The sequence below is a fragment of the Heterodontus francisci genome, chromosome 1 (assembly GCF_036365525.1).
Source record: "Heterodontus francisci isolate sHetFra1 chromosome 1, sHetFra1.hap1, whole genome shotgun sequence".
NCBI lineage: Eukaryota > Metazoa > Chordata > Chondrichthyes > Heterodontiformes > Heterodontidae > Heterodontus > Heterodontus francisci.
This window is the reverse complement of record NC_090371.1, coordinates 201,541,932-201,566,401: the sequence shown is the minus strand read 5'-3', so window position 1 is coordinate 201,566,401 and position 24,470 is coordinate 201,541,932. Positions and strand designations below refer to the sequence as shown.

The 24,470-nt window shown below is 44.7% G+C and overlaps 1 protein-coding gene and 1 pseudogene across 1 annotated transcript in view; both read left to right on the top strand.

The window, feature by feature from the left end:
- Positions 1 to 24,470, top strand: part of ablim2 (actin binding LIM protein family, member 2) — a 444,286-nt gene that overhangs the window by 164,210 nt on the left and 255,606 nt on the right. The window contains exon 4 of the mRNA XM_068019832.1: positions 19,393 to 19,508. Within this exon, the coding sequence (XP_067875933.1) occupies positions 19,393 to 19,508 (116 nt within the window). The remainder of the gene's footprint in view (positions 1 to 19,392; positions 19,509 to 24,470) is intronic.
- On the top strand, positions 2,976 to 4,526 carry LOC137362795 (importin subunit alpha-3 pseudogene; annotated as a pseudogene).

The window sequence follows — 24,470 nt, the reverse complement described above, 5'->3', positions numbered from 1 at the left end:
AAGGCTGTAAAGTGCCTAATTGGAAGATGAGGTGTTGTTCCTTGAGCTTGCGCTCAGCTTCACTGGAACACTGCAGCAGGCCAAAGACAGAAATGTGGGCATGAGAGCAATGTGGTGAATTAAAAAGGCAAGCAACCAGATTCTTGGGTCATGTTTATGGACTGAGAGGTTACAATCTGCATTTGATCTCCCAGTGTAGAGGAGGCCGCATTGTGAGCAGTGAATACAGTATACTAAATTGAAAGAAGTACAAGTAAATGGCTGCTTCAACTGGAACTTCAACTTTGCTTCCAATTTCCACCCTTCTCTTACCTTCACATGGTCCATCTCTGATACTTACCTTTCCTTCCTCAACTTCTCTGTCTCCATTTCTGGAGATAGGCTGTCTACTAATATTCAATTAAGCCCACCGACTCCCACAGCTACCTCGACTACACTTCCTCATACCCTGCCTCCTGTAAGGACTCCATTCCATTCTCCCAGTTTCTCTGTCTTTGTCACATCTGTTCTGATGATGCAACTTTCCACAACAGTGCTTCTGATATGTCTTCCTTTTCCCTCTACTGAGGATTCCCCTCCCCCCCACCAATCATTGTGGTTGACAGGGCCCTCGACCGTGTCTGGCCCATTTTCTACACTGCAGATCTCATCCCTTCCCCTCCCTCCCAGAACTGCAATAGGGTTCCCCTTGTCTTCACTTTCCACCCCACCAGCCTCCACATCCAAAGGATTATCCTCTGCCATTTCCACCACCTCCAGCATAATATCACCACCAAAACAAATCTTCTCCTCTCCTCCCCTGTCAGCGTTCTGAAAGGACCGTTTCTCCACGACACACTGGTCCATTCCACCATCATCCCTGACACCTCGTTCCCTTCCCACAGCACATTCTCATGCAGTCACAGGAGTTGTAACATCTGTCCTTTTACTTCCTCTCCTCACCATCCAAGGCCACAAACATTCCTTCCAGGTGAAGCAGCGATTCACTTGCAATTCTATCAGTTTAGTGTTCGCTGCTCACAATGCGGTCTCCTCTACACTGGGGGGACCAAATGCAGATTGGGTGACCGCTTTGCGGAACACCTCCACTCTGTTCGCTATTATGACCCTGAGCTTCCGGTTGCTTGCCATTTTAATTCACCACCTTGCTCTCACGCAACATTACTGTCCTCGGCCTGCTGCAGTGTTCGAATTCGGCACCTTACAGCCTTCTGGACTCAACATTGAGTTCAACAATGTCAGTCCATGACCCCTATTTTGATTTTTTTTAACCATGTGCTGGTCTTAAACTTGTTTTTCATGTTTTTGCTTTTGGACAGAGCTGTTCATTATTCTGCCATTAACAATCTCTCTGGACAAATGGTTTGTCTTTTACTACAACTATTACCACTCCCTTTGCCTTTTGTTCCATGACATCTTGGTCATTTAATCTCTCTCATCCTTTACCCTATTACAGACCTTTCTTTTTGTTCTTCTTTCCACTCCCCCCTTTCAATTGCATAAAGCCCATCACATTTTTAGCTTCTTTCAGTTCTGAAGAAGAGTCAAATCCAACTTGACACATCGACATCAGTTTCTCCCTTATAACCACTAATAGCTTCCTGATGATTGGGTATGGTACATGTATTGAGTTGACTGCACACGCATGAAGACGAAATTATCTGATTACAATCCATCAATGGTAAAGGGCTTTTCATTTTCTCAATATGTAGAAAGTGCACAATTTTCAGCAAAATGCTCATAAGTAAATGATAGCAATAGTTTGTATCAGTGCATGATTCCTGCATCTTGTCGAGACATATGTTCATGGTTTGTTTGAACAGAGTAACCAGTTACAAGGATAGCATCTACAAGATGTCTCAATGGCTCAATTGGGTGCCATGTTCCTAATCCCTACCCAATAGGATTGGAGGAGGAAACTTGGGCCTTCCACCCAACACCACCACTATCCTGTCCAGTTCTGCATTAGGGGTTATTAGGCATTCACCGCAGGCTTCTGGCAGGATTTATGCCAACAAATGGGCTTCTACCAGCAGCTAACAGGAATATCTAGGCGGTTCCACAGTGCTGCACTGTTGCAACACCAGAAGAGACAGGAGACATGTAAAAAAGGCAAAAGAGACCCAAAGACTTCAATGAAACTCACTGAGTGCTTTAACAGGTAAGTGCTAGAAGGCTAAATCAAAGAGATTTATTTGCAACATGCACGGCCATTCCTACCACTACCTTGGACTAACCACCAGGCTTCACTTGGCATTCCTGGGGAGAGGAGGGAACTGAAGTGGACAAGAGGGAAATGGGCAGTAAACCCAGCCTTGCCCTCTCTTCACCAGCATTTGACTCGGCAGGGGAGGGGAAAGGGTGGCCGGTGGCAGTCCTGCAGGGGCAGGGAGAGGGAAATAGAGGTTTAGGCAACAATGCAATGTTGGGCCTCACTGCCCACAGGTGCCCCTTTTTCCTCTGCTATCCCCACCCGATTTCAGGTGAGATAGCAGAGGAAAATTATCTACTCAGGTCAACTGCCAGTCTGGGTTTGTAATATAAACAAGAGGTCAACATAAATTTATAAGATTAGCTGGTTGGTTGTTTTTTGCACTTAGATATGCTGAAATAATTGTTAAACCTAGAGTATTAACTACATTTATTTACTGAAACCTTATTTGAATATTAAAATTTGATTGGCTGGGAGGTTTGGTTTGGACCCTGTCATAATACTGGTGTGATGACACATTGCACTCAGTCACAGATAGTAAGTAAAAGGGAGCCCGGTGCGTAAACAGGCACTGTGTTTTTGTAATCCTCATAGTCATATGGTCTTAGAAAATTTGTAATTCAGATCTACTCCATTTAGAAGTTATAATGAGTGGTCCATTTCTGAGTATAAAGGTGAGGAAACATTGGATACGAGATCTGCAATCACTGAATCTTTGACTTTCCTTTTAAATACAAGTCCTTTTTCCCAAGAAGCAATGGATATGGCAGATAACAAGTTGGATAATCAAAGGATAAAGAATTTCAAGAAAAAAGGGCGGGATCTGGAGACTGTGAGACGACAACAAAATGAGATCGTTGTTGAACTAAGAAAAATCAAAAGGGATGAACACTACTTAAAGCGCAGGAACGTACTAGTAGGAAATGAAGAAACTGATCCTGATGGTGATATCAAAGTGCAAAATGCATCATTAGAAGAAATAGTAAAAAATGCAACTAGTGAAAACCAGGAAATTCAACTTGGCGGAGTGCAAGCTGTGAGAGAGTTAGTGTCCAGTGATTATGCTCCTCCAATAGGTGATTTAGTCAACTCTGGCATTTTTCCAATTCTTATGCGCTGTCTAGAACAGGACCATAATCCTCATTTGCAGTTAGAAGCAGTGTGGGCTTTAGCAAACATTGCTTACGGTCCTTCAGAACATACAGAGGCTGTGATTAAATCAAATGCTGTCCCTCTCTTGTTAAGACTGCTAAGTTGTCCACATCAGGATGTGTGTGAACAAGCACTTTTGGCTTTAGGTAACATCATAGCTGATGGACCTAAATGTAGAGATTATGTCATTAGTCTAGGTATGATAAAGCCTGTGCTGTCTTTTATCAATGCTTCAGTCCCTATGACTATCCTTTGCACTGTCACATGGGTAATTGTTAATCTCTGCCGTCAGAAAGACCCTCCCCTGCCAAAGGAAACTGTTCAGGAGATTCTTCCAGCTCTGTGTGTTCTTATTCACCATGATGATATTCATATCTTAATAGACACTGTTTTGGCCTTATCCTACATAACAGATGCTGAAGATGAGCAGATCCAGATGGTTATAGATTCAGGAATAGTTCCCCATTTGGTGCCTCTTTTTAGCCGTCAGGAGGTCAATATTCAGACGGCATCATTGCGAGCAGTAGGAAATATTGTAACTGGTACTGATGAACAAGCACAAGTGGTCTTGAACTGTGGAGCTCTTTCTCATTTCCCAGCATTGTTAACTCATCCTAATGTGAAAATCAACAAGGATGCTGTATGGTTTCTCTCCAATGTCACTGCTGGGAACCAGCAGCAGGAACAGGCAGTGATCAGTGCTAACCTTGTTCCTATGATTGTAAACCTCATGGAAAATGGGGATTATGCTACTCAGAAAGAAACTGCCTGGGTCATAGCCAATTTAGCTAATTCTGGCAGGAAAGATCAGATTGACTACCTGATTAACCAGAATGCAGTAGTTCCATTCTGCAGGCTGCTTACACTGCTGGACCCTCAGATAATTATAGTGGTGCTGGATGGATTAAGTAATATCCTCAATACAGCAAATGATAAGACAGAACTGATAGCAAACTCGATTGAAGAGTGTGGAGGTTTGCAAATGATTGAACAATTACAACTGCATGAAAATGAGGAGATATATAAACTGGCATATGATATCCTTGATCAATTGACATCTGAGGAAGGTGAAGATTCTATTATGGTGCCAGAAAAAATGGAAGATGCAAAAATTGGTTTTAGTTCTTCCCCAAACAGTCCAGGAAAAGAGTTCCAAATCTAAGGAGGTATCCTTTCTAGGATTATTGAAGTGGAAGATTTAATCAATCCTGTTGGCTTGCAATGTTGCTTCAAAATTGAAGAGCTGTTCTACAGATTGTGTTTGGCATCCCTGAAAATACCAAACTAAACTAGAGTCCTCTGTTCAAGTCTTGGTTGCTATTCACTTAACAGGAAAAAACACCTTCTGATTGCAGAGCTGTCCCTATGCATGCAGTTGAACTTATGTGTACGCAGACTTGGTTTTCCACCACAAGTCAGTGAATAAAGCCCAGAAGACAGCAACATGAGTTTGGCTTTATTTATTCTAGATAGATACTGGAAAATTTAGGCAGTTTAGTTGTAGTGTTCATATTTTATTGTGCAAGTTTAGAAGTTTAGAGAAACATGGTTGGAAATGCCAGTGGCCAACTTCTGTGTATAAAAAAATTATTCTACCTCTTACCCCCACTTTTTGGCCGGAATTTTATGTTACCACAGCGAGCCGGATGGTGGCGGCACAAAATTGAGCAGGAGGCTCCGGTAGGCCTTCTTGACCCACTCCCGCCTCCGGCCAACTTTATGGCGGTCAGGCGAGGGGGTTGAAAAATGGCCCGCCTGCCCCAGGCCAGTCAAAGCCCTTAAGGTATTTTACGCATGGCAAGCAGGCTTTCTGGGGATGGAAAGGCCGCCCAGCGATGGCTGCCGGCCTTTCCGTGGGGTTGGGGTGGGGGGGGTGCCATGACAATCGGGTACAGGGTGCCTGATTGAGGGCTGCCCCCACCTCCCAACCCACCCCCGGGACCCAAGATGCCCCCCCACCCCCCCCAAACCACCACTCTTTCCTCACCAGGACATGACTGAGCCCCCTGGCGAGGCATGCCCAACTTACCTGCAGTCTGGCTCCATGTCATCGGCTGGGCTGCAGTCCCAGCAGTGGCCACCGCTCCCGGTGGCACTGCTGGGATTAAGAGCTGCTGGCCCGATGATTGGCTGGCAGTTCAATGAGGCTGGACCTCCTCCCTCAATTGGGTGGAAGTCCCATCTCGGGACAATTAAAACCCATGGACTCGTAAAATGCGGGATGGGTTCCCGGGCTAGATAGAAGCGGGTTCACCACTGACTTTTACGTCCGTGGCGAAGTCCCGTCTGTCTAAGGTAAAATTCTGGCCTTTGTCTTGTGATAATCCTGAGTTATGATGATGCTGTACTCACAGTGACTAACTTGCAATGGCTATTGAATTACCATGTTGGCCTGTATGATTTTATTTCTCTTAATTCTTCAGAACTTACAAATAAATTTGTTTTTTCTTCTGTTGTTTGTTCACCTTCAAAATATGGGCCTGGAAGTTCTGTGAGGGCTTTCCGGATCTCCCAGGTGGAGGTCAGCAGGAAAGACTAAGGAAATCATGTAAACAACTGTTTTCGAAATTTATGCATTGCCCTTGGCGGTAATGCGGTGAAAATTCACCAGAATTGTATACGTTTCAATCAGACCATGTACAATGGAATAAACTCAAGGGACTGAATGTTCCTGTTCTTATATTTGGATATTCCGCCAAAGTTATTGTGGGGGATCAGGAGTACCCCCTGTGGAATTTCAGGGCTAGGGTGTCAGAAGATGACTTCAGCACAGGCCGACTCTCTGTGAGAGAGATGAGAATTCTAGATCGGTCTGGCAGCGGTAATTCCAGTGCTAATTAAAAAAATACACAAAGAGATATATTTTTCCTTCATACATGTTGGTAGCTATGATACTTCCTGCTACTTAGGGTATTAAGAGTTATGAAACATAAATGTTGCATTTGTTCTTTTTGTAATCCTCACAAGTGAGGATTACAAGAAGAACACATTTACTGTGTTCTAGTAATGCAATCCTTTATTTAATCACTGAATTTTATTGGACTAAAATATGCACAGTGATTAAATATGAACATCAGTTATGTTATACCAACATGAACAATTTGATTCTTGGTAAAATATTAATTTCATTTCTCATGTTAGTAATGTTCACCAATTATACATATGTTTAAAGCAACACCTTGTAGTGTAAGAACAAAATGTTAAATGGAAAGTTATGGAGTCATAGAGGCATTTATGACATAGAAGGAAGCCAGTCAGTCCACATAGCTATGCAGTCACTCCCACTCCCTAGCTCGCTCCCCATAGCCCTGCAAGTCTATTTCTCTCAGGTGGCCATCCAACTTCCTCTTAAAGTCATTGATTGTCTCCACCACCCTTGTGGGCAGTGTGTTCCATGCCATTACCATCTGCTGGGTAAAAACGTGCTTCCTCATATTCCCCTGGCATCTCTTGCCCTAAACTTTCAATCTATGACCCTAGTCCTTTTACCCTTTGTTGATGGGAACAGTTTTTCCTTGTCTAACTTATCTAAGCCTGTAATAATCTTGTACACTTCGATTAAATCTCCCTTCAATCTCCTTTACTGTAAAGAGAACAAACCCAGCTTTTCCAACCTAACCTTGTAGCTAACATTGAACATTTCTGGTAATTCTCCTCTCCACCCTCTCAAGGACCCTCCCATCCTTTCTGAAGTGTGGTGACCAGAACTGGATTCAATGCTCCAGTTGGAGTCTAATCTGACTACTTATAAAGGTTCAGCATAACTTCCCTGCTTTTGTACTCAATGCCTCTATTTATGAAGCCCAAGATCCCATATGCTTTACAAACCACTCTTTCAATAGGTCCTGCCATCTTCAAAGATCTATGCATATGCACTCCCAGGTCCCTCTGTTCCTGCACACTCTTTGGAACTGTGCCATTAAGTATATATTGCCCCTCCCAGTTCCTTCTTCCAAAATGCATCACCTCACACTTGTCAGTATTAAATTCCATCAGCCACCTCTCCGCCCACTCCGCAAGCCCATCTGTGTCCTGTTGCAGGCAGTTCATATCATCCTCACTGCTTGCTGCAACTCCAAGTTTGGGGTCATCGGCAAATTTTGAGATTCTACTCTGTATTCCAAGATCCAAGTAATTTATATATAGCAAAAAGCAGTGGTCCCAGCACTGACCCTTGGCAAATACCACTGTCTACCATCCTCCAGTCTGAAAAACAGCCATCAACTGTGACTTGCTGTTTTCTGTCCTTAAGCCAATTTTTTATCCAGTTGGACACTGACCTTCCTATTCCATGAGCCTCAGTTTTTTTTTTAACCAGCCTTATATGTGATACCTTATCAAATGCTTTCTTAAAGTCCATATAAACAACACCCACCGCATTCTTTTCATCAACCTTCTCTGTTACTTCATCAAAAAATTCAAGTACATTCGTCAAGCATGATCTGCCTTTTACATTTCCATGATGGCTATCCTTAATTAACTCCAACCTCTTTGAGTATCTGTTGATATTTTCCCTGATTATTGTTTCTAAAACCTAACCACTGATGTTAAACTAACTGATCTGTATTTGCTAAGATAAAAGCAAAAGACTGGGGATGCTGGAAATCTGAAATAAAAACAGGAAGTACTGGAAATACTCAAAACATAAAAACAGGCTGTAAAAGCTTCAATAGGTATGTAAAAAGGAAACGTTTGGCAAAGACAAATGTGGATCCATTACAGGCAGAGTCAGGAGAATGTATAATGGGGAATAGAGAAATGGCAGAGAAGCTAAATGATTACTTTGTGTCTCTTCATTGAGGAAGATACAAGAAATCTCCCAGAATTAGAGATCCGAGGGACTAAGGAGAATGAGGAATTGAAGGAAATTAGTATTAGTAAGAAGGTTGTATTGGAGAAATTAATGGGGCTGAAGGTTGATAAGTCCCCAGGACTTAATATTCTACATCCCAGAGTGCTGAAAGAGGTAGCTATGGAGATAGTGGATGCATTGGTGATCATCTTCCAAAATTCTATAGATTCTGAATGGTTCCTGCAGATTGGAAGGTAGCAAATGTCACCCCACTATTTACGAAGGGAGGGAAAGAGAAAACCGGGAACTACAGACCAGTTAGCCGTACATCAGTAGGAGGGAAAATGTTGGAATCTATTCTAAAGGATTTGATAAATGGACACTTGGATAATAATGATCTGATTGGGCACAGTCAACATGGATTTATGAATGGGAAATCATGTCTGACGAAACTGTTGGAGTTTTTTGAGGATGTTACTAACAGAATTAATAAAGGGGAATTGGTGGACGTAGTATACTTGGATTTTCAGAAGGCTTTTGATAAAATCCCCCACAGGAGGTTGGTTAGCAAAATTAAAGTACATGAGATAGGAGGTAATATACTGGCATGGATTAAAGATTGGTTAACAGGCAGAAAACAGAGAGTAGGAATAAATGGGTCATTCTCGCGTTGGCAGGCTGTGACTAGTGGGGTACCGCAAGGATCAGTACTTGGGCCCCAGTTGTTCACAATATATATCAATGATTTGGATGTGGGGACCAAATGTAATATTTCCAAATTCGAAGATGACACAAAGCTCGGTGGGAATGTGGCTTGTGAGGAAGATGCAAAGCTGCTTCAAGGGGATTTGGACAGATTTAGTGACTGGGCAAGAACGTGGCAGATGGAATATAATGTGGAAAATGTGAGGTTATCCACTTTGGTAGGAGAAACAAATGTGCGAAGTATTTCTTAAATGGTAAGAGATTAGAAAGTGTAGATGTACAAAGGGACCTGGGTGTCCTCATCAATAAGTCACTGAAAGCTAACATACAGGTGCAGCAAGCAATTAAGAAGGCTAATGGTATGTTAGCCTTTATCGCAAGAGGATTTGAGTACAGGAGTAGTGAATTGCTTCAATTGTATAGAACCTTGGTTATACTGCACCTGGAGTACTGTGCGCAGTTTTGGTCCCCTTACCTTAGGAAGGATGTTATTGCATTAGAGGGAATGCAACAAAGGTTCACCAGACTTGTTCCCGGGGTGACGGTGCTGTCCTATGAAGAGAAATTGGGGAAACTGGGCCTGTATTCTCTAGAGTTGCGAAGAATGAGAGGTGATCGCATTGAAACTTATAAAATACTTAAAAGGATCGGCAGGGTAGATGCAGGTAAGATGTTTCCCCTGATTGGGGGAGTCTTGAATCATGGGACACAATTTCAAACTAAGGGGAAAGCCACTTAGGACAGAGATGAGAAATTTCTTTACTCGGAGAGTTGTGAATCTTTGGAAATCTCTACCCCAGAGAGCTGTGGAAGCTCAGTCATTGAGTATGTTTAAAGCAGAGATTGACAGATTTCTGAATACCAATGACATAAAGGGATATGGGAATAGTGTGGGAAAAAGGCATCGAAGTGGATGATCAGCCATGATCATATTGAATAGCGGAGCAGAGTCGATGGGCTGAATGGCCAACTCCTGCTGTTATGTTTCTATGCTCCTAGGACTGGTATCATCAGAGATCTGTGATGCTGCTAAACCTGCAGAGTATTTCCAGCACTTTCTGTTTTTATTTCTGTAGTTACCAGGATGTCCTTACACTCTTTCTTGAATAATGGTGTCATATTTGCCACTCTGCAATCCTCTGGCTCTTCCCCAGTATCCAGGGAAGATTGCAAGATTATGGAAAGCCCTTCTGCTATCTCCATTCACACTTCCTTCAGCAACCTGGGATGCTAGCCATCCAAACCAGATGACTTATCTATCCTCAGCATAGCCAGCCTTTGTAGGATCTCTTTCCTCTCAATTTTTATCCTGTCCATTACCTGTACTCTCTCTGCTTCTGCTGATATTTTGTCAGCTTCCATGTTCTTAGTGAACACTGACACAAAATATTCACAAAGTATATTATCCTTGCCATGTGCCTCAAAGCATATATTACCCTTTTTGTCCCTAATAGGCCCCACTCAACCTGACTATTTACATGCTCATAGAAGATCTTTGGGTCCCTTTTACGTTGACTGCCATTCAATTTTCATATTCTCTCTTTGTCAGTCTTATTTTCTTCTTCTCCTCCCTCTCTCAACTTATTGTATAAGGCCTGTTTCGCACTTGATGTCTTCACCTGACATGCATCATATACCCTCTTTTTTTTGTTTTGCCATGATCTCTAACTCCTTTGTCATCCAAGGAGCCCTGTTCTTCTTTCCTCTACATTTCACCCTAATTGGAATGTTTCTAGCCTGTACCCTTCCTTAAAGGTCACCCAATGTTCTGTTACAGTTTTGCTTGTCAGTCTTTGGTTCCATTCTACCCTGGCTGGATCCCTTCTCATCACGTTGAAATTAGCCCTCTTCCAATCTCGACATTCTACCTTATTTTGTTCCTTGCTTTTCTGCATTACTAGTCTCAACCTTATGATTTCTTTTGATTGGTTCATGGGATGTGGGCTTCACTGGCTAGACCGGCTTTTATTAACCATCCCTAATTGCCCTTGAGAAGGTGGTGGTGGGCTGCCTTCTTGAACAGCTGCAGTCCTTGGCGTGTAGGTGCACCCACTCTGCTGCTGGGAAGGGAGTTCTGGGATTTTGACCCAGTGACAGTGAAGGAACGGCGATATAGTTCCAAGTCAGGATGGTGTATGGCTTGGAGGGTAACTTGCAAGTGGTGGTGTTCCCATGCATCTGCTATATCTGTCTTATTATCTCTCCTTGACATTCAATGGCATTACCATTGCTGAATCCCCACCATCAACATCCTGAGGGTTATCATTGACCAGAAATATAACTAGACCAGCCACAAAAATACTGTAGCTACAGCAGCAGATCAGAGGCTGGATATTTTGTCATGAGTAACTAACCTCCTGACTCCTCAAAGCCTTTCCACCACCTACAAAGCAGAAGTCAGGAGGATGATGGAATTCCGTCCACTTGCCTGGTTGAGTGCAGCTCCAACAATACTCAAGAAGCTTGACACTATCCAGGGCAAAGCAGCCTGCTTGACTGGAACCCATCTACCATATTTAAACATTCATTCCCTCTACCACCGATGCATCATGGATGCATTGTGTACTATCTGTAAGATCCAGCAGCTCACTGAGTCTTCAACGGCATCTTCCAAACCTGTGACTGCATAGAGGACAAGGGCAGCAGGTGCATGGGAACATCAGCACCTGCAAGTTACCTTCCAAGTCTCTCACCATCCTGACTTGGAATTATATCGCTGGTCCTTCACTAATGCTGGGTCAAAATCCTGGAACTCCCTCCCTAATAGCACTGGGGTTGTACCTGCCCCATACAGCAGCAGTGGTTCAAAAAGGTGGCTCACCACCATCTGCTCAAGGGCAGTTAGGGATGGGCAATAAAAGTTAGCTTTGCTAGTGCTGTTCACACCCCATGAATGATTAAAAAAAGAATACTGTCATTGACAGATACAGCTGCAACAGGTGGATTGGTGAGGATGAGGTCAGGTAGGTTTTCCGTCTTGATTCTCTTACCACCCGCCGCAGGCTCTGTCTGGCAGAAATGTCCTTCAGCAGTCGACCAGCTCGGTCGGTAGTGGTGCTACTGAACCACTCTTCATGACGGACTTTGAAGTCCCCCACATAGAGAACATTCTGTGCCCTTGCTACTGTTAGTGCTTCTTCCAAGTGGTTTTCAACACAAGGAAGACTGATTGTTCAGCTGAGAGAGGGTGGTAGATGGTAATATAATAATTATAACAAACTAAGAAATAGGAGCTAGAGCAGGCCATTGGACCATTCGAGCCTGCTCCACCATTCAACAAGATCATGGCTGATCTTCGACCTCAATTCCAATTTCCTTCACTATCCCCATATTCCTTAATTCCCTTAATACCCAACAACCTGTCTTGAATGTACTCAATGACTGAGCATCGACAACTCTTCGGAGTAGAGAATTGCAAACATTCTCAACCCTTCGAGTGAAGAATTTTCTACTCATCTCAGTCCATTTCAGCTTATTTATTTTTTTTATTCGTTCATGGGATGTGGGCATCACTGGCTAGGCCAGCATTTATTGCCCATCCCTAATTGCCCATGAGAAGGTGGTGGCGAGCCACCTTCTTGAACCGCTGCAGCCCATGTGGGGTAGGTACACCCACTGTGCTGTTAGGAAAAAAGTTCCAGGATTTTGACCCTACGACAGTGAAGGAACAGCATTACAGTTCCAAGTCAGGATGTTGTGTGGCTTGGAGGGGAACTTGCACGTGGTGGTGTTCCCATGCATCTGCTGCCCTTGTCCTTCTAGGTGGTAGAGGTCACGGGTTTGGAAGGTGCTGTCTAAGGAGCCTTGGTGCATTACTGCAGTGCATCTTGTAGATGGTACACACTGCTGCCACTGTGCTTTGGTGGTGGAGGAAATGTTTGTGGATGGGGTGCCAATCAAGCGGGCTGCTTTGTCCTGGATGGTGTTGAGCTTCTTGAGTGTTGTTGGAGCTGTACCCATCCAGGCAAGTGGAGAGTATTCCATCACACTCCTGACTTGTGCCTTGTAGATGATGGACAGGCATTGGGGAGTCAGGCGGTGAGTTACCCACTGCAGGATTCCTAGCCTCTGACCTGTTCTTGTAGCCATGGTATTTATATGGCTACTCCAGTTCAGTTTTTGGTCAATGGTAACCCCCCAGGATGTTTATAGTGGGGGATTCAGAGATTGTAATGCTATTGAATGTCAAGGGGAGATGGTTAGATTCTCTCTTATTTGAGATAGTCATTGCCTGGCACTTATGTGGTGCGAATGTTACTTGCCACTTATCAGCCCAAGCCTGGATACTGTCCAGGTCTTGCTGCATTTCTACACGGACTGCTTCAGTACCTGAGGAGTCGCAAATGGTTCTGAACATTGTGCAATCATCAGTGAACATCCCTACTTCTGACTTTATGATTGAAGGAAGGTCATTGATGAAGCAGCTGAAGATGGTTGGGCCTAGGACACAACCCTGAGGAACTCCAGCAGTGATGTCCTGGAGCTCAGATGATTGACCTCCAACAACCACAACCATGTTCCTTTGTGCCAGGTACGACTCCAACCTTACAGGCTTTGCAGTTAAGGAAGAGAAGTGTGAAATATTGGATGTGATAAACAGAGGGAGAGAGGAAGTATTAAGGAGTTAGCATCCTTGAAAGGGGATAGATCACCAGGGCCAGATGAAATATACCTCAGGCTGTTAAAAGAAGCCAGGGAGGAATTAGTGGATGCTCTGACCATCATTTTCCAATCCTCACTGGATGCAAGTGTGGAGCCGGAAGATTGGAGGATTGCTAACCTTGTAACTTGTATCCCTAATGAGGGATAGACCGAATGGTTACAGGCAGTCTAACCTCGGTAGTGGGCAAATTATGGGAATCAATTTGGAATCCATTCTGAGAGACAGGATAAGCTGTCAGTTAGAAAGGCATGAAATAATCAAGGACAATCAGCATGGATTTGTCAAGGGAAGACTGTGTCTGACCAACTTGATTTAATTTTTTGAGAAGGTAACAAGGAGGATTGATGAGGGCAGTGCAGTTGATGTGGTCTACATGGATTTTAGTAAGGCTTTTGACAATGTCCCAAGTGACAGAATGTTAAAACTATAAAAGCCCATGGGATCCAGGGGAATGTAGCAAGCTGGATACAAAATTGGCTCAGTGGCAGGAAACAAAGGGTAATGGTTGTCAGGTGCTTTTGCGACTGGAAGGCTGTTTCCGGTGGGGTTCCGCATGGCTCAGTACTGGGTCCACTGCTATTTGTGTATACATTAACGATTTGGACTTAAATGTAGGAGGCATGAGCAAGACGTTTGCAGACGACACAAAAATTGGCCACGTGGTTGATAGTGAGGAGGATAGCTGTAGGCTGCAGGAAGATATCAATGGACTGGTCAGGTTCAGGTGGGCCGTAAAGTGGCAAATGGAATACAACCCCGAGAAGTGTGAGGTAATGCATTTGGGAAGGTCAAACAAAGCAAAGGATTACACAATAAATGGGAGTATACTGAGAGGTGTAGAGGAAATGAGGGACCTTGGCGTGCATGTCCAGAGATCCCTGAAGGTAGCAGGACATGTTGATAAGGTGATTAAAAAGGCATATGGAATACATTCCTTTATTAGCCGAGGTATAGAATATAAGAGCAGGGAGGTTATGCTAGAGCTACACAAAACACTAGTTAGGCCACAACTTGAGTATCGCGTGGAGTTCTAGTCACCTCATTACTGCAAGGATGTAATTGCACTAGAGGGTACAGAGGAGGTTTACGAGGATGTTGCCAGGACTGGAAAATTGCAGCAATGAGAAAGATTACATAGGCTGGGATTGTTTTCCTTGGTACAGAGGAGGCTGAGGGGAGATTTGATTGCGGTGTACAATGATGGGAGGGGCCTATTTCCCTTAGCAGAGAGGTGAGTGACTAGGGGCTGTAGATTTAAAGTGATTGGTAAAAGAATTGGAGGGGAGATGAGGAAAAATGTTTTCACCCAGAGGGTGGTGGGGGTCTGGAACTCACTGCCTGAAAGGACGGTAGAGGCAGAAACCCTCAACTCATTTAAGAGGTGTCTGGATATGGACCACGTCCTGGAAAATGGGATTAGGCTGGGTGGTTCGATTTTCAGTAGGTGCAGACACGATGGACAGACTGGGTTCCTTCTGTACCATAAATTTTTCTACATTTTCTAAATACTGTAAATCTTTGAAGAGGAGGAATGTGCAGGGATGTGGGGAGAGGGCGGGGGAGTGGCACTACGTGAATTGCTGCTTAAGAGGGCCAGCACGGACACGATGAATCGAATGGCTTTCTTCTATGCTGTAACGATTCTGTGATTCTATGACATACAGCTTTATCTTTCCTCCACCTCACTTGTGGGAGTAGTTTATAGGCCCCCTAACAGTAATCACACTGTAGGATGGGGTATACAAGAATAAATAATGGGGGCTTGTGGGAAAGGTATGGCGATAATCATGGGTGATTTTAATCTACAGATAGATTGGATGCATCAGATTGGCAAAGGTAGGGTGGAAGATGAGTTCATGGAGTGTGTTCGGGTCAGTTTCTTAGAGCAGCACATTCTAGAACCAACCAGAAAGCAGGCTACTCTAGATCTGGTAATGTGTAACGAGACAGGATTAATTAATGAGCTCACAATAAAGGTGCCCCGAGGTAGCAGTGATCACAAAATGATTGAATTTCGCATTCAGTTTGAGAGTAAGAGTGGATCTAAGACTAGTGTTTTAAACTCAAATAAGGGTAATTATGAGGGTTTGAAGACTGAGCTGGCTAAAGTAAACTGAGAAATTAGCTTAAGGGGTAGGTCAGTAGAGATGCACTGGCAGACATTTAAGGAGATACTTCATAACACTCAGCAAAGATACATTCCAGTGAGAAAGAAAGACTCTAGGGGAAAGACACACCATCCATGGCTAACGAAGGAAGTTAAAGATAGTATCAAATTGAAAGAAAAAGGGTACGATTCAGCAAAGAGTAGTGGCAGGTCAGAAGATTAGACAGAATATAAAAAAACAAAGTGATTACTGACAACGCAGCCGGCAGCTTACGTCATTCGACTGCGCCAATCTGCGCAGATTAGTTCCAAACCACTGCGCATGCGCTGCGTTCCGCAGTGCCTGGACAGGTTGGCGCATGCGCTGATGTCATCGCGTAACGTGGGCAGATGGTGGGGGGATCCGGGCCGGAAAGAGCAGGGGTGGAGGGAGAGGGGGTCTGGGGAGCGGGTGCAGGGAGAGCACGGCCGAAGACCTTGCTGGTGGCGGGTGCGCTCTCCTCCTTCCGCCCGCTCCCAATCCCCGCCACCCACCTGCTCGCTCACCACCCCCCCCCCCCCCCCCCCCCCCCGCCCGCTTGCTCACAGCCCCTGGCCTGCACGCTCACCGCGCAACCCCCCCCCCCCCCCCGGACAGCTGACTCACCCGCTCCCTCCCTCCCTCCCCTCCCAGCCCGCTCCCTCCCTCCCCTCCCCTCCCTGCTCGCTCTCTCCCCTCCCCATTGCTCCCCCCAATCTCAGGCCCGCTCGCTCCCCCACTCCCTGGCCCGCTCACTCCCGTCCCCTCTCCGGCCCGCTCGATCGCTCCCCTCCCGGCCCACTCGCTTCCCTCCCTGGCCCGCTCGCTCCCCCACCCCCCCCTCTCCAGCCCGCTCCCTCCCTCCCCTCCCCTCCCCAGCCCGCTCCCTCCCTTCCCTCCGGCCATTGTGTGCTGCCATGTGTTTAGGTTGCCATCGTGTGATTATTTGAGCAACGCCATCTTTAATCCTGGCAGCTGCCTGACGTCGCAGACTGTGACGTTTTCATGGCACAGGCTGCAGTTGTGCATGTGCCATTGCAGCGCCACCTAGTGGTGGCGCTGTCAGCAAACGCAGCCATAAAAAAGCAAAGAATAATGAAAAGAATATTAAGGAGAGGGAAATTAGAGTACGAGAGAATGCTGGCTGGAAAAATAAAAACAGATGGTAAGACTTTCTACAGGTATTTAAAAAGGAAAGGAATAAGTAAAGCCAGTGTTGGTCCTCTAAAAAGTGAGTCTGGGAAGTTAACAATGGAAAATAAGGAAATGGTAAAGGAATTGAACACATTTTTTGCATCTGTCTGGATGCAAATAACATCCCAGAAATAATTGTGAATCAAGAGTTGAAAGGGAGGGAGGAATTTAAAATAATTACCATCACCAGGGAAAGGGAACTGAAAAAATTATTAGATCTTAAAATTGACAAGTCCCCAGGCTCTGATGGACTTCATCCTAGGGTCTTAAAAGAAGTGGCTGCTAAGATTTTTATTCATTCATTCATTCATTCATGCGATGTGGGTGTCGCTGGCCAGGCCAGCATTTATTGTCCATCCCAAATTGCCCTTGAGAAGGTGGTGGTGAGCTGCCTTCTTGAACCGCTGCAGTCCATGTGGGGTAGGTACACCCATTGTGCTGTTAGGAAGGGAGTTCCAGGATTTTGACCCAGTGACAGTGAAGGAACGGCGATATAGTTCCAAGTCAGGATGTTGTGTGACTTGGAGGGGAACTTGCAGGTGGTGGTGTTCCTATGTATTTGCTGCCCTTGTCCTTCTAGTTGGTAGAGGTCGCGGGTTTGGAAGGTGCTATCTAAGGAGCCTTGGTGTGTTGCTGCAGCGCATCCTTTAGATGGTACACACTGCTGCCACTGTTAGTCGGTGGTGGAGGGAGTGAATGTTTGTAGATGGGGTGCCAATCAAGCGGGCTGCTTTGTCCTGGATGGTGTCGAGCTTCTTGAGTTTTGTTGGAGCTGCACCCATCCAGGCAAGTGGAGAGTATTCCATCATACTCCTGACTTGTGCCTTGTAGATTGTGGACAGGCTTTGGGGAGTCAGGAGGTGAGTTACTCTCCTCAGGATTCCTCGCCTCTGACCTGCCATGGTATTTATATGGCTACTCCAGTTCAGTTTCTGGTCAATGGTAGCCCCTACGATGTTGAGGATTCAGCGATGGTAATGCCATTGAATGTCAAGGGGAGATGGTTAGATCCTCTCTTGTTGGAGATGGTCATTGCCTGGCACTTGTGTGGTGCAAATGTTACTTGCCACTTATCAGCCCAAGCCTGGATGTTGTCCAGGTCTTGCTGCATTTCTGCACGGACTGCTTCAGTATCTGAGGAGTCACGAATGGTGCTGAACATTGTGCAATCATCAGCGAGCATTCCCACTTCTGACCTTATGATTGAAGGAAGGTCATTGATGAAGCAGCTGAAGATGGTTGGGCCTAGGACACTACCCTGAGGTCTCGAGGTCTCCTGTACACTGGGGAGATCAAACGCAGATTGGGTGACCACTTTGCTGAACACCTGCACTCGGTCCAATAGCATGACCCTGAGCTTCCGGTTGCTTACCATTTCAACACTTGCTCCCTGCTCTCATGCCAACACTTTTGTCTTTGGCCTGCTCCAGTGTTCCAATGAACATCATTGCAAGCTCGAGGAACAGCACCTGATCTTTCATGAGGCACTCTACAGCCTTGCCAACTGAACATTGAGTTCAATAACTTCAGAGCATGACTGGCCTTTTTTTAATATTTAATTTTTTAAATCGTGCCGGTATTTCATGTAGTCAGAAATGCTCATTATTTCGCTATTAACAGTCTCTCTGGACTAAATCTTTGTCTTTCACCACAAGCATCAACACACACTTTTCCTTTGTCACAGGACAGTTTTGTTATTTAATCTCTCCTGCTCTATCAAACACCTTCCCCTTTGTTCTCTTCCCCCACCTCCCTCCCCTTCACTTGCTTAAAACCTAATTCTCTTCTAACCTTTGCCAGTTCTGATGAAAGATCACAGACCTGAAAGGTTAACTTTGCTTCTCTTTTCACAGATGCAGCCCAGACCTGCTGAGTATTGCCAGCACTTTTTGTTTTTGTTTCAGATTTCCAGCATCTGCAGTATTTTGCTTTTATTTTATTGTAGCAAAACATCTCTACTGGCTATTTAAATGAGCCACTGCCCTGCATATCGCGACGTTCAACCGCGCGGGTGGACTACCATTGTTTTCGCCTGTCGCCAAAATCGAAGGCGGGATTATAAATTTCAGCCCATTGACTTAGGTTTAAGGGAATGGTAAGCGTTGTAATGGCTTTGCTAACCTCTGGGACCTTGGTCCAGAAGAGCTGGAGATTGAGGCAGGCAAAAAGTGAGAGGTTTTCCTTTTGATCACATTTCTGCCAGTACTCATCTGTTCAGGTCAAGTGAAATTTTAGGAGTTTGTATGATATAAGCTGGTCCTTCCTCATTCAGGTGCAGACATTTGTCTTCCAGTTCAACCTCAGTGATATTGTGCAATAATCCCATAACATTGGTGGCTCAGTACCCAATCCCAGGATCTTCAAAGGTAACTTCTGAAGTGGGAAGATGATTTGTTTGGAAAAAGAATCTTCAACGCAAGAATTATGAAGGATTGAATGTCAAGATTTGTAATTGACAGCTGGCTTGGGGTTTGCAATAAATGTTAATATTTAAACTGAATTTATTGTGGTAAGGCTGTACTGAACACATTTTTTTTTCACTCTTTAGACAGCCCTTCCCTCCTGGAGACCGTGTGACTTTTAACGGGAAGGAATGCGTTTGCCAAAAGTGCTCTCAGCCTTTGAACACTAATCCTAAAGATGTATCAATGCATTCTCCTCAACGTAAGCATGTTTGGGTATCTCTAAACATTGACACCATAATTCAGTGATCACTTTTCATTGGTCATTTTTCTTCATTATGGAGCATTTAAGATATATCCTTTGAGAGAATTTTTTAAATATAAAAAAAACATAAATAGGAATGTCCTATGCATTGACAAATTTCAGACATACAGCAACACATGTAGTAGGATTGTGTTGAACAGATAGATCAGCTAAAAGATTGCGGTGGTTTATTGAGATTGCTGCAAAATACCATCATGGAACCACTTGTACCTCTTTGATGAATGCAGGTGCTAAATGACTGCTGTCACCCATGTGGCACACTGAAGTCCAATGGGCATTTGAATTAACATTATAAATAACATTGTGTCAATCTGCATGCAGCTTGTGACACGCTTTGTCTTTTCATTCAACTATTCGCACTCACTTTGCCTTTGTTCCGTGACATCTTTGTCATTTAATCTCTCTTGCCCTCTGCCCTATCACACACACCTCCCCTTTTGTTCTTTTTCCCCACTCCCCCTCTTCACTTGCTCAAAAGCATTTCTAACCTTTGCCAGTTCTGATGAAAGGTCACAGACCGGAAATGTTAAATCTGCTTCTCTCTCCACATGAACTAGAATGCTTTTTTGACTACATGGAAATTGATAAGATTACACTTGTAATTTATTTAAGATTCCACCTCCTTGATTTTGCTATTGTCTCAATAATTCATTTTCTTTGTGATCCATGATCATTGTCACAATTTTTTAAAATTGTAGTCATTGTTATTGATAAAATACTGGCTTGTTGAAGAGGAAAATATTAAAAGGATACAAGGAAAGAGCTTTAGAAATTGGATTAGAGTAGATAGCTGTATGGTGCACTGAAACTAGTTATTTATACATTTAGGGGTAGAAATTAGGAGGGAGTTCCTCAGTTTCTTTCTCTAGCATCAGCAGAAACCCAGAGAAACAACAGAAATAGACATTTGCACCATTTCTCTGGGGTTTCCTTCGAGGGTTGGCCACCCCCATGGAAATTACTGGGTATCGGTGATATCATGTGTATATATTTTTGAATTAGTTCAAATGATGTGTTTGATGCACTATTTGTGAAATTTTACCAGGATGGGTGGTCATTTCACACAGTAAATGAAAAATAAACGGGTATTTTTTGGGATGCATTGATGACTTTGAGTTTAAACAGGCACTGTGACTGTTTTGAATTCATCAGCTATTTGGCCCAGATATAAATATATTATTTATAAAATTCGGGACTATTCGTGGTTTAATGAGAGAAGTGGGTTTCCCATGACATGTCAGCTAAAACTTTAACTGTTTTGGTTTCATTAGAAAAATCAATAGAAGTATGCATTATTTGCACAACCAACCAATAGTATTAACTGACAATCAATGTATAACCTCAGTGTTGTATTTGATCCTGAACCAACCTTCATAATTTCACTTCATTCTCTCAGTTATCAGGTCTGCTAACTTCTGCAATACTGCCCGTCTTTGCACTTACCAAGAGCCTTCCTTCCTACCATAGAAATCCTTATCCACATTCTTGTCACCTCCTGTCTTGATTAATTCAACACTCTCCTGCTGGCGTTCCATCATCACCCTTCATAAACTCCAGCTTGTCTGAGATGCAGCTGCCCAAATCCTGTCCTGTATTAAGTTTCACTCACCAGTACTTGCATCTTCGCTGACCTACACTAGCTCATAATCTTGCAGTACATTCTATACATTCCATTGGCCTCATCTTCAAATCCTCCCCCAACTGTGCATTCAATCCTGCACCGCCAGCCCTGGCCTTCTGTGCACCTCCCCTCCCTTTGCCTCCTCATAGGTGACAGTGTTTCTGTTGCCTAATGGACCATTCATCTCATTGATGTTTTTGGCATCTTGCTTGGCTACAAAACTATTGTGACAACTCTTCAAAAGTAATTACTTAGATCTGAAGTGCTTTGGGACATTCTGAGGATTGAAAAGCACCATGTAAATGCCAGATTTTTTCTTCCTATAAGTCAATAAAGAACTAACTTCAACTGCACTCATTTCTTTTTTTTTTACTCTTTCATGCATTTGTGAGCGCTACTGGCAAGGTCAGCGTTTGTTGCCCACCCCAGTTGCCCTTGAGAAGATGGTGGTGAGCTGTCTTCTTGAACCACTGCAGTCATTATGATGTAGGTGCACCCACAGTGCTGTTAGGAAGGGAGTTCCAGGATTACGACCCATGACAGTGAAGGAACGGCGATGTAGTTCCAAGTCAGGATGGTGTATGGCTTGTAGGGAACTTGCAGATGGTGGTGCTCCCAAGAGTGTGCTGACCTAGTCCTTCTAGGTGGTAGAGGTTGTGGGTTTGGAAGGTGCTGTCTGAAGGAGCCTTGGAGAGTTGCTGCAGTGCATCTTGCAGCTACTACATGTTGCTGCCACTGTGCATTTGTGGTGAAGGGAGTGAATGTTGAAGGTGGTGGATGGGGTGTCAATCAAGTGGGCTGCTTTGTCCTGGATGGTGTCAAGCTTCTTGAGTGTTGTTGGAGCTGCACCCATCCAGGCAAGTGGGCATATTCCATCACACTCCTAACTTGTGGCTTGTAGATGGTGGACGGGCTTTGGGGAGTCAGGAGATGAGTTACTTGCCACAAAAGTCCCAGACTTCGACCTCCTCTTGTAGCCACAGTATTTATATGGCTAGTCCAATGAACTTTCTAGTCAATGGTTACCCCCCAGGATGTTGACGGTGAAAGATTCAGTGATAGTAATGCCATTGTACATGAAGGGGAGATGGTTAGATTCTCTTTTGTTTCAGATGGTCGTTGCCTGGCACATGCGTGGTGTGAATGTTACTTGCCACTTATCAGTCCAAACCTGAATGCTGTCCAGGCCTTGCTGCATATGGACACGGACTGCCTCCATTTTGAGGAGTCATGAATGGTACTGAACACTCTGTAATCATCAGCGAACATCCCCACTTCAGACCTTATGATGCAGGCAAGGTCATTGATGAAGGACTGAAGATGGCTGGGCTTAGGCACTACTCTGAGGAACTCCTGCAGTGATGTCCTGGGGCTGAGATGATTGGCCTCCAACAACTAAAACCATCTTCGTTTGTGCTAGTTATGACTCCAACCAGCGGAGAGTTTTCCCCTGATTCCCGTTAACTTCAATTTTTATTTTTTTTATTTAGAGATACAGCACTGAAACAGGCCCTTCGGCCCACCGAGTCTGTGCCGACCATCAACCACCCATGTATACTAATCCTACACTAATTCCATATTCTTACCACATCCCCACCTGTCCCTATATTTCCCTACCACCTACCTATACTAGGGGCAATTTATAATGGCCAATTTACCTATCAACCTGCAAGTCTTTGGCATGTGGGAGGAAACCGGAGCACCCGGAGAAAACCCACGCAGACACAGGGAGAACTTGCAAACTCCACACAGGCAGGACCCAGAATTGAACCCAGAATTTGCTGGGGCTCCTTCATCACTTGGTCAGATGCTGCTTTGATATCAAGGAGGGTCACTCTCACCTCACCTCTGGAACACAGCTCTTTTGCGCATGCTTGGACCAAGGCTGTAATGGGACCTGGAGCCGAATGCTCCTGGTGGAACCCAAACTGAGCAGCGGTGAGCAGGTTAATGCTGAGTATGTGCCAGTTGATAGCACTGTCAATGACACCTTCTATCACTTTGCTGATGATTGAGAGTAGACTGAAGGGGCAGTCATTGGCTGGATTGGATTTGTCCTACTTTTTGTGGTCAGGACATACCTGGGAAATTTTCCATATTGTCAGGTAGATGCCAGTTTGTAGCTGTACTGGAATGGCTTGGCTAGGGGCACGGCTAGTTCTGGAGCACAAATCTTCAGTGCTACAGCTGGGATGTTGTCTGGGCCCATAGCCCTTGTTATATCGAGTGCCTTCAGCCATTTCTTGCTATTACGTGGAGAGAATTGAATTGGCTGAAGACTGGCATTTGTGATGTTGAGGACCTCAGGAGGATGCCGCGATGGACCAGCCACTCGGCACTTCTGGCTGAAGATTTTTGCAAATGCTTCAGTCTTGTCTTTTGCACTGACATGCTGGGCTCCACCATGATTGAAGATGGGGATGTTTGTGGAGCCTCCTCACTGGTTAGTTGATTAATTGTCCACCATCGTTCATGACTGAATGTGGCAGGACTGCAGAGCTTAGATCTGGTCCATTGGTTGTGGGATTGCTTAGCTCTGTCTATTTCATACTGCTTCCGCTGGTTGGCATACAAGTAGTCCTGTGTTGTAGTTTCACCAGTTGGCACCTCATTTTTAGGTATGCCTGGTGCTGCTCCTGACATGCTCTCCTATACTCTTCGTTAAACCAGGGTTGATCCCCCAGCTTGATGGTAATGGTAGAGTGGGAGATATGCCAGGCCATGAGGTTACATCTAGTGGTTGAATGCAATTCTGCTGCTGCCATTGGCCCACAGTGCCTTATGGATGACCAGTGGTGAGCTGTTAGTTCTGTTCTGAATCTATCCCAATTAGCACGGTGATAGTGCCACACAACATGATGGAGGGTGTCCTCAGTGTGAAGGCGAGACTTTGTCTTCAGAAGGATTATGAGGTGGTCACTCCTACCAGTACTGCCATGGACAGATGCCTCTGCAACAGGTATATTGGTGAGGATGAGGTCAAGTAGGTTTTTGCTGCTTGTTGGTTCTCACCACCTGCTACAGGCTCACCCTAGCAGCTATCGTCCTTCAGGACTCAGCCAGCTCTGTCAGTAATGGTGCTACCAAGCCACCCTTGCTGATGGGCATTGAAGTCCTTCACCCAAAGCACATTCTATGCCCTTGCTGCCATCAGTGCTTCTTCCAAGTGGTGCTCATTGTGGGCAGTGCTGTTTCATCAGTTGAGGGAGGGTAGTAGGTGGTAATCAGCAGGAGGTTTCCATTCCCATGTTTGACCTGATGCCATGAGACTTCCAGAG